This window comes from Marmota flaviventris, chromosome 8, assembly GCF_047511675.1.
Source record: "Marmota flaviventris isolate mMarFla1 chromosome 8, mMarFla1.hap1, whole genome shotgun sequence".
Lineage (NCBI taxonomy): Eukaryota > Metazoa > Chordata > Mammalia > Rodentia > Sciuridae > Marmota > Marmota flaviventris.
In genome coordinates, this window is record NC_092505.1 from 27123308 (window position 1) to 27134316 (window position 11009).

Genomic DNA, 11009 nt, shown 5'->3' on the forward strand with positions numbered 1-11009 from the left:
TTTAAAAAAACCCAATTTATTTAATGTGTATCCTATCTTCTAAAATAAATGAACCCAAAATAGAAAAATTTTTTGGACAATTAAGTATTAGATATCAAACATTAATGAAATATCATTCTATTTACTTATTCATTATCAAGATTTAAATACATTAAACATATCCTCTCAAACCTGGATGGCAAAAGAGGTAGATAATGTAATACTTACATAGCCAACTTAATGTTCATTATAAACAAGTAAGAAGTAAAGAGGCAGGAATCCCCACTGAACTCATATAACAAGTTAATGACTCAAAAGCCAATCCAATGATAATAATCTTTCCTTTGGTATCACTGTCATATGTCTTCATTTGATAAAATAAACCTGAAGTACAGTAAGGCTCAGAAACAACTTGAGTGAATGTAAAAAATAAAATGTTATTAACAAAAGAAACAAAGCCTGTTTATAGCATATTCACTAGGAACCACATGCAACTCTTAAATATTTGCATTGCTTTCTTTTGGCAAATCTAATATTCCTAATCACAGCCTAATTGTACTTGAATATTATAGGAACAATCTAGAGAAATCACAGTACCTTATCCACAAGTGTTCAGTAGCTGACTTTTAGTTAATAGTTTAATGAAATTTCATCATCAGTACTAAAATAAAATGATACAAAGTATATTTCTTATTGGCAATGGGTCAAATATATTATGACATACAAAAGTAGTACATTATATTATTTTTAAAAGCTTTTGTCATTTGAGGCAAAAATTGAATAGCAAATCAGATACGTCATGTTTTCATATATTTCAAAAAAGACAAGACATTCAAGAAATTGGTCAGTTTTCTTTAAACAGAATTGAGATCAATGAAGATACATATTATCTGAAGGTAATACTAATATCTTTTCTTTTTCTTACATTTTCGGAATTTTTGGCTGAATTCATTTCCTCTATTGTTTTCTGTGCTACTATCACTGTCACTGGTTTGCTTTTGCCTCTTTCGGGTATTCATCTGATAAAGGTCAGAGTCACTTGGTTGTTGGATAGTCCATTCATAGGAGCTAGGTCCAGCATCTAGATCTGGAACATGACTCAGTGAGGAAGACCCAGACGTGCTATTGGGAAGTTGGGCTGTCATCTCATAGTAAGGAAGCTGCAGCACTGGATTATGTGCATGCCGCTGCTGTGGGGGAAAAAAAAAAGACAACTTATATACCAAAACAAATCCAAAATGCTAAGTTAAATGCATATTAAAAAGTCTAATGCATGTTAAAAGTAACATGAATTATGCAAATAGTCATGAGTAAATCAAATTGTATTTTGGTATAAGAAAGGCAGTGACTTCATAGTAGGAGTGTGGGAGCTTCCTTAAATCCTTAACATAAACATTTAAAGGTTTATTAGTTTACTACAATATGGATTATCAAAGAAATATAATGCAAACCACATATGTAGTTTTAACTCTTCTAGGAGCCACAATATAAGAATAAAATGAAACAGATGAAAATTTTTACAAATATATTAATCTCAATATATGATAGAGAGATGATAACTAAAATTTCTAACTACTCAAAGCAGATTAGAAATAAACTGTGATACCTTGAACTTGTCTTTCAACTCACTTGCATCTCTACCAGAGAGAGGGGGGGGAGAGAGGGAGGGAGGGAGAGAGAGAGAGAGAGAGAGAGAGAGAGAGAGAGAGAGAGAGAGAGAAGAATAGAATAGAATAGAATATGTTGGGAAAAATACTTTCATAGTTTCAGATAATGAGTGGTTGTTCATTAATATTAACTATTTGAGCACCAAATACTAAGAATGTTTTTCATGTTCTTCATAAATTTGTGTTATATATATGCTAAACTAAATGGGTATCAAACTTACCATTTTCTGAAAGAAAAAATATTCTTGAGGTAAAGCAGTATTATTAATGGGAAAAAACTGCATGGGAAAGGAAGATCTGCCCAAGATTTCTTCATTCCTTTTGAGAAATAAAAGGGAAAGCAAAAACATCCTTAAAATTCTTAGGTACAAATATTCTTTTCTCTTAACAACTTAATGAGGGTTGTCCATAATTAGAAACAGAGACAGAAAGAGCTTCTCTGGTAGCAGTTAGAATTAAATATCTTAAACAAACACATGCAAATAATGTTATTATATTGATAATGTAGTGTCAAAACAATACATTAATTAATTATTTCATTACTAAATATTGAAATTTCAACATTCAGAGTCACATTTGGTTTTCTGATATGAAAATGTTAGACCAGCGCTTGTATTTATATAAAGACATACAACATTTAGATAGTAACAGAACAATAGCAAGTCATTAATCATCACTGGGCATACACTTCAATCTTCTACAGATATAAAAACAAAGAGGAAGAAATTATCATCAATTTATTTTTAAAGTATCTTTACTATGTAAATATATCAACTGTACTCCTTCCTAAATGGATTACTAATGTTAACATAAACATGTTGACTGATATCTTCCAGGCATTAAGATAATCAAAATATCTCTAATTAAAAAACTGTGGTGTTCCCCACATTTCATTTATACATGTGATCGTTGCTCTTATGGAGATGTTATAAATCCTGGCTAGGTTCTGCAGCTACTCTTCAATAGTCTACTAGCTCTATAGTATACCCTAATTTTAATGCTAACCACTAATCCTTAGGCTAGGAAACATACTCTAAGGGAGGCTGAAATCAGCACTGGCAGATGGGAAGCAATGACAGAATGTCATTTATAAATACTGAGAGTAGTATCCCAGAAGTCAGTAGAAGTCAGAAGTCCATACTTCATTAAGAAAGAAATTAGAAAAATATAACTTGTTCCATAGGGGTAAACTGAATAAACATTGAGGCTGCTAAATGGCTGATCAGAAAGTTCTCATCACCTCAAAAAGAGTAGCTCCCATATAACAGTGGGGTTAAAAAATGAACAGGAAGAAAGGATGCGAAAGAAAGATAAAAATATTTATTAGTGAGAGGAAGAAGAAAAATATGGAAGCCCAGTTAGGAGACAAGGTGAAAGGTGAAGGGAAATTACAGAGTGGGGAAGACTCCGCAGCAGAGGTGAGATAAGCTGCATTATGAAAACAAGTGTCAAATGTCTAAAACCAGTATCTTTCCCACGTGAATCTTTGGACACATAGTTGTCTGCATGGAGGAATCACATGTAAAGTAAAAACTGTTATGGATTGATACATTCTCTTCATTTTCAGTTAATGAAACCCCCAGTACCTTAGAATGTGGCCATATTTGAAAACAGGATCATTGCATATGACATTGGTTAAGACATGTTCATACTGGAATAGGATGGATCCATAACCCTTTATGACTGGTATTCATATAAAAAAGGAATATTTGGAGATGAAAACAGAAGAACAACATGTGAAAATAAAGGCAGAAATGTGGGTAAAGCTTCTGTCATTCAAGGAATACCAAGCAATGCTATCAAAACAACAGAAGAATAGGGGAGAGGCATGGAATAGATTCTTCTTCACAGCTTAGAAGAAACCAGTGCTTCTAATACTTTGATCCTGGATGTCTAGCCTCCAAAATTGTAAGACAATTAATTTCTGTTGTTTAAGCACTCTATAGTACGTTGTTACAGTGGCCCTAGCAAATTAAAAATTAGTTCAATAAAGAGAAAGGCATACGAGGCAATAAGAAGTAAAAAAACCCATTTACAAGGAAGACTAATGAAGACTAGATTACATTTGCACATCACAACCAGGACATGATAACTCATTCTCATACTTCCTTTATGAGATACCAAATACTAGAGAAAAGTACTACCAATGAAATGTAGTGTCATGGGATATACATATAACTTTTTTGACATTATAGTCTAGACTCTGTGATGATTTACAAACCATGTATCAAACATAAGATAGTTATACTGCAATCTTCTATTGCCTATCTAGTCTTTTAAACTCCAAATCCTACAAATATTTTGTTCTTTTCCCAAACCCAAAGAAAATGAAGTAGTTTTTTGCTCTTGGTATTAAAGAAGAGGGGAAGCTATTACATCACATATATGGCTCAATCCATAAGTCTATAATGATTTCCCTATCTTAGTAGTAATTTTCCTTTTGTTGAATACTTACAATATATTCAGTATTTTAAGTATCTTGTATTTATTATAAAATTTTATTCTCATAAAAATTTTTTAGGTATTATTTTAATTTTAGAGATAAGGATACAGAAAGGTAAAATAACCTCCTCAGAGTCACAGCATTAATAAAGTGGCACTGGCAGAATTCAAATCCAGGCAATCTGATTTTATTACCTACTTTATTAAGTTCTCTTTATTCTCCCCAATATAGAAATTCTGGGGAGAATAAAAATATGGAGCACACTTATTTGGGGTTTAATACTTCTGCCAAAGATAATTCTGGGTATTTGCAAGTCCCAAAAGGTCACTCTCCCATGCCTTAGGGGGCTGATACAGTTAACAAGGGATAGGATGTTTGGTTATTATTAGTTTATTTGAAAATATTCAGTTCTGCCAAAGACAACAAGAAAACAAACAGGATGGACAAAATTCTTAAAAATGCTTAGTGTAGACTGTAAGTAAGCTAGCAGTTTATTAATAGCAACGGAACTGTGAGGGATAAAATAAGCAAGAAACCTAGGAAGCCAAGATAGAATTCATAATATATATTAATGGATAGTGAATGATTTAGATCTCGTAAGACATAAGAGAGATGGATACCTACTCCTGATCATGCCTAACAGTTATATTTCTCTTCTTTCCTTCATTCTGCCTAAAATAATCTGAGATAAAACCTACAGAAAACAAGCTGATGAACCAGGATGCTCCTCATCAAGAAAGTAATATTAGTTCCAGGAACTTTCCATCTGAAGGGATAGCCTTGCTCAAACATACACTCTCGTCCTCATCACCACACTATCAGTAGGGAAGGTTGACAGCAGAGAAACAGTCTATGAATATTAATATAACCAGAACTCAGTTACTTCATCCTTCTGCCCACTTACAATCTATTCTAAGTGTGCTAAACTATCCACCAACCTTGCTCTTACTTTTCACTGTGTTTTTTACACTGATTTAATAAACACTATGACTTTGGAATCTTAAAATAGTTTGGGAGCCATTAGGTACCATGACCTCTGGATACCTTGCCAGACAGTTTACTAGAAGGTTATCACTGCATCAATATATCAGGCTACAACAAATTCTAGAACACAGAGAAGTTCTAAACATTAGTAAAATAAATAATTGAATGGCTTAACATCAGAAGACTTAATTTCAAGGCTAGCACTTTATCATCCTTGTGACCTTGAGAATTGGTTAACTTTTGTGTCTGCATTTACTGAAACATAAAATATGGATAACAATATTTCTATGATCCATCACAGCAAGACTTTGTATGCTTAAATGATTTAACAGCTATGAAAAACATACAGAAAATCATAAAGAATACCTCAAATGTAAATCTATGTCACTTACTACTTTAAATATTAAAACTGACCTTTACATGAAAATATTTTCTCTCACTTTCCATGGGTTCAGAAGAAATGAACTTCTTAATCTAATCCTATGTATAAATAGTAATATTCTGTAATAGTCCAGAATAGGATAAAAATCATCCTCTCACATATTTATTATTTTTCATTAATATAGATAATAAGAACATATTTATTTGCTTTACCTTTATGAAAAAAGTATATTTATAATTACCTGTAGGTATGTGAATTTATCTTAACACAGCTCTCAAAATTTTGGTTAGCTGGTTCTGAAGAGCGAGAACTTCCTTTGAAAGAAATACAATGATTACTTTAGGGTACAACTACTTGGAGTTTAAATATTAAAGCATAATATAAATCAATCTTTAAAGATATAGTAGTGACTTAAAATTCCACAGTTACATAAAATATGTGCATATCTATCTCTCAAGTCATATTTAAAGATTGTATATATTACTGTAAATGAATGAAGTATAATCAATATTTATCCAAAAGCAAGTCATAAATAAGAATAAAATGATATGGAACTATATAAGATATATGATGTTGTTTTGTAATACTTACCTAGAAACTAATAATTAAAAATGTCAGCACTCTTTGCCTCCAGGGTAGAAGGCATGAGTTCTTTAAACTGCTCAGACAAAAGCCAAGTCAACTTTTTATAGGATGTGTCAGAATATAATAAGCTCTGGCCTATTCTGTCAGCCTGTTGAGTTAACTGGGTAGAATCAAAGAGCATGATGCATCCATGCATTAAAGTAAAAAAGAAAATGTGAAATGCAAAGAGAAGAATTTTTATTACGCAAGAAGATATTGCTTTTTTAATTCTTATTTTTCATTTTTAGTGGATCAAGAGAAATAAATACCAAAGGAGTGATACATCAATAAGCCTGAATGATTTATGGCAGTGATACATCAATAAGTCTGTACCATTTATAAAATGCTTAAACACAGTATTCTAAGATCACTCAGATGGTCTCAATTGGTCCCTGAAAAGATGTGAGGCCAAGTGTAATAGTTTTCTGGGCAGCTAATCACAGATGCCTGGTTCCTAGCATGAATTCAGGACAAGGATTTGAAGCCATCAAGTCAGGAATCTTTCCTCCCCTTCTAGCAAGGCTCTACAGGTACCTTTGTCCACTTTGCTCTTATAGGGGCTTAAAACAGCTCCAGACAACAGAATGAGTTACTCGGAAGGGCTAATTTATCCACTTATCTTCCAAATAGTAGGTATTTGATACCATACATTAACAGTGACAAGAAGATTGGCAAACAACCTTGCTATATAAAAGCTATTTATGTACCTTCAGTTCATATAAATTTGATCAATTTTAGTCAATAGCAACCATCATAGCTATCTCCTGATTTTAAAATAGTACATTTTAAATTTTACTTAAGAAGAGATGCTACAAATTTGGTAATATAACTGGCAATACAAATTAACTATATAGTATTATAAATTAGATATGTGTTTGAAAAAAATTAAGAGACTACAGAGACACTTTTATTGTCTTATACTACAAGGAAAACAAAATTCTTACAACTTCTGAGACTAGCAGCAACCACAAAACACACTTTGAAAATTCATCAGTGAGAGAACCTACCAAATCGATACTGCACATTAATTGGTCTTCCATATAAACGGATTCCATTCAGCAAAGCTATTGCATAAGACACTGATTCTGGGTGCTTAAAGCAGACAAATCCAAAGGATTTCGGCTTTCCTTCTCTGTCTTTGCATATAGTCACTTTGGTTAGTGGCCCAGCCTACGAGAAACTTAAAAATTATTTTCTCATAAATCCAAAGATTTATTTTTACACTCAGAAAAATTAATTAAACTTTAAAGAAAAAAAGGTTAGCAATAGCTTTATGTAGCTCTGCTAATAATGCATTTTCCTTACAAACATCACACTCATACTTCCTCTATATTTTCTTTAGCAAATTCTCCATGGGCAAAAAGTAAAAAGCTTACTTCCTGATCTATTACATGAGGTTTACATTTCATTTAAGTGGAAAAAGGAAATCATAAAAAATGAGAAGATAATATATATTGCCTTGTGGATCCACACAATTGATAAAGATCCAGTCCTTATGGACTAGAAATCATATATTTTTTGTACAGGTAATTGAAACCCCACATTCATCTCTCCCCACCCATTTTTTTTGGGGGGGGCTCAACATGAAAAACCCTTGTTGAAGACAATAATTTTACATTCCTTTCTTCCTTTTTGGTGGTAAGATTCAAATTATATTGGTTTAAAAAAAAGATAAGGTTTACAGGTTTTGTTTTAAAGGGCAAACTTACAAAGGTAGCAAATTAAAAGGATAAACATAAAGTCTTAAAAATATTTTTCAAATAATAGAAAGTTTTACAATTAGGAGAAGAAACTGTGGTCCTAAACAGAATATTCTCTACTAACCTATGTGTATCTATTATTAACATAGAGACACTTTAGTTTAGAGATAAAGTGGGTCCTTCAAAACCAAAGAAATTCTTTCACCTCTGGTACTTATACTTAATCCTAGACATTTAGCTCTGCTATTGTCTCCCTTGGAACCTTCCCTTATTCTGACAGGAGGAAGTCACTTTTTATTTCTGTTAATTTTAGTTAGCATTACTACTAATACAGGCAGCAAACACCTAGTAAATGCCAGCTATAGCTTTGCTTTATTTAGGTTAGCTCATTTATTCATCACAATTGCATCATATTATTCTTCACAGTCTCATCATATTGTAGATACTATTACTCCCATTTGACATTTGAGGAAACTAAGAGACTTATGTACTGGCCAAAAGTCACACTGCTGACCTAAGAGCCCCGCTTTTCCCATACTATATATCCCCGTCTTTGGTAGATTACCCTAAATAATGGTAATTAATGTTCATTTTCCCCTTTAACAAAGTGTAAGGAATGTTTCTAAAAATTTTACGTCCAGCACCATACTTCGTGTTTTCCCTGTGATTCTGGATCATTAAATGGTTAGATGAGTGGCTGAATGAAGATATACCTTTGGCAAGTGAGACGTCCTATGCACCACAGGTAAGTGTTTACAGAACACAAGAGACTGAATCCCAGACTTAATCCAGACCTCAAAAAGTTTCCTAAAGTCCTCTTGGAATGCAGGAAAAGACCTTGACCAGGGAATCAGTTGGTCACAGTCATGTGGTATATTGGTTGTCCATCATCTCGCATCTCATTTATCATTCTAGAATAAAAATACTCCGCATAAAAGGGCTTAGGAGGATGAGTAATATATATGAAAACATTTTTAAAAGCGACACCTCTCACTTTGCAGAATGCAAGGCATAAGGGTGCTTATTATCTGAAGGAAGACAGTGACAGGGCTGTTTTCTACTGGAGCACATCCAAGGCCCCGGTAAGCCCTTAATGAGGGCTGGGAGTTAGGGAGGGCCCAGCCACTGCCCATCCTCAGAACTCTGCAGTGGGGATGGGGCTAAACTATATCCTTCACCAGCCGCTCCGCTGGGGACAGGTGCATCCAGTCAAAAATAATGAAAAGCACGGCACAAGAGAGGGCGGGAAGGGTGCCGGGCCGCCGGTGGTCCAGGTGTGTCCCGCCCCTCCGCCGCCCCTTCCCCGAGGACGGTACCTGAAGGAATAGCTCGTAAAGAATCTCTTCCCGCACGCGGGGCTCTAAATTGCCCACAAACACGGTCCTGTCGGCCTCCTCCTGAGCTGGGAACATCCCTCCGGTGTCAGCCCCAGGATGGAGGAAGGGCCAGACCCGCCCCCTTGCTCCGCTTCACTGCGCTGCTGGGGCGAGGGAGGAGGGACGGGAAAGGGAGCGCGCTAGTAGTGGAGCTAAGCTGCGGGCCACGCCCCCCGGGGCCAGCGGGACCCGCCCACCACGCTGCCGCCACGCCCAGAATCAGGCCTTGGAAGAGTGTTAGGTAAGGAAGATTGTTGTTAAGGGGCTTTGCCCTTTTGCTTGTAGAGGGTGCTCTCTATTTTCTCGTGCTTTTTATAGTCTTTATTTAAAATGTCGGTTGAGTAAATCCAAAGTCAAAGACTACAGAGATGATTTAAGGTTTTAGTAACTTCACTTCAGCAGCTGCTAGGCTAATAAGGGAAGAATCAAAGAGTCAAAGGATGAGTCATTAAGATTTTTAAAAATTAAATTGTTATAGAAAATGATATTGAAAGAATGAATGCATGTATGGATCTTGTTACAATAGAATACTGAAATTAAAATTTTATTTACCCAGGAAGTGCTCCTAAGAGAAGTCTTTGAAAATGGCAACCCAAGTTTTTGGTGGGCTCCGAAAGCAGTTGAACTTGAGAAAACAGTCATATCAAGGAATCCTTGGAAAATGTCTACGTAGGATCCTGAAACCATCCTGTAAATATCATAAAAGTAATGAGGACACCATTCCTTTTAGTTTGGGAATTCATTTTGAATTGAGGAGGCAAGTTTTTGCTTGTCTGATGGACCAGAAAAATCATCTTTTCCAAAAAAAAAAAAAAAGATACGTTTTAGGAAATCTGCTTTTCTGCTTTTATTCTGACATTACTTAGCTTTATGACTTTGAAAAAATAACTTCTGTTTGGAATTCATGTTATGTTCCTTAAGGAATGGATCAGACTAAATATAATGACTTCATTTAATAGGTATTTTCTGAGTGTTCCCTATGAAATGAAAGTGAACATAAAACTCTGCATAATGGGAGAGACAGAGGTTCTATACATACAAATGCAATAAAGTGTCAGTAACTCTAGTAATTATCTTAGTTGATAATTCATGAGTCTATAAATTGTTTCCCTTTCTTCTCTCTCTCTCCCTCTCTCTCTCTCTCTCTTTTTTCCCTTTGTCACCACTATAAGCATAGTAGGGTAGAAGGAGGTTAAGGAAACTAGTACAGTGTAAGCAAATAACAAAGAACTGCTGACCAAATGAATGGTTACCTGCAAGTCTTGTTATGTGTATATCTCCTGATATACATGTATTTATGTATCTTATACAAACCAACATATTTCCTCCTTGACCTACCTTCGGACACTACTTGTCTTGGAGCTGTATCTTCAGCTTTCTTTGTAAAAATTTAGTGTTATTTTTGACTGTGCATGCTATAAATCTTTGTATTTGCAAATAATTAGTGTAATTAGATCATATTATATTTTTATATTGAAATTTACACCATTCTTTTGTCTACAGATGCACATGAGTTTGGTGTTCTTAATACACCTTCTGTTTTGGTTGTACATAATTTATAGTGCTTATAATTCTGGAGTACTTATTCAATGTTATAAACTATAAAATTCAGTCCCTGTGGCTAGCTATTTGTTTAGAATTTAAACTCAATAGATCTTTTTTTAAAATGTATATATACTGTGTCTCCTAACTCATGATAGTAAATCTAGCAATAACTAAAAAAATCACTTTACTCTCAACATTTACTGGACCATTAGTCACATAGAAGGCATTGCTTGTTTCAATATGAGGAATACTTTATTATAAAGAATTAGCTTTTCTTTATTCATACCAGGATGTCTTATACTTCTACCT

At 34.2% G+C, this 11009-nt stretch overlaps 1 protein-coding gene across 1 annotated transcript; it reads right to left on the reverse strand.

The window, feature by feature from the left end:
* Positions 1-256: 256 nt before the first annotated feature.
* On the reverse strand, positions 257-9204 carry Rbm11 (RNA binding motif protein 11). Its single transcript, XM_027929021.3, has 5 exons — positions 9096-9204; positions 7087-7249; positions 5697-5769; positions 1868-1964; positions 257-1169 (listed from the first exon to the last, which is right to left on the reverse strand). Exons 1-5 carry the CDS (start codon positions 9189-9191, stop codon positions 882-884), a joined length of 717 nt encoding a protein of 238 aa, XP_027784822.2. The 5' UTR covers positions 9192-9204; the 3' UTR covers positions 257-881.
* Positions 9205-11009: the final 1805 nt, after the last annotated feature.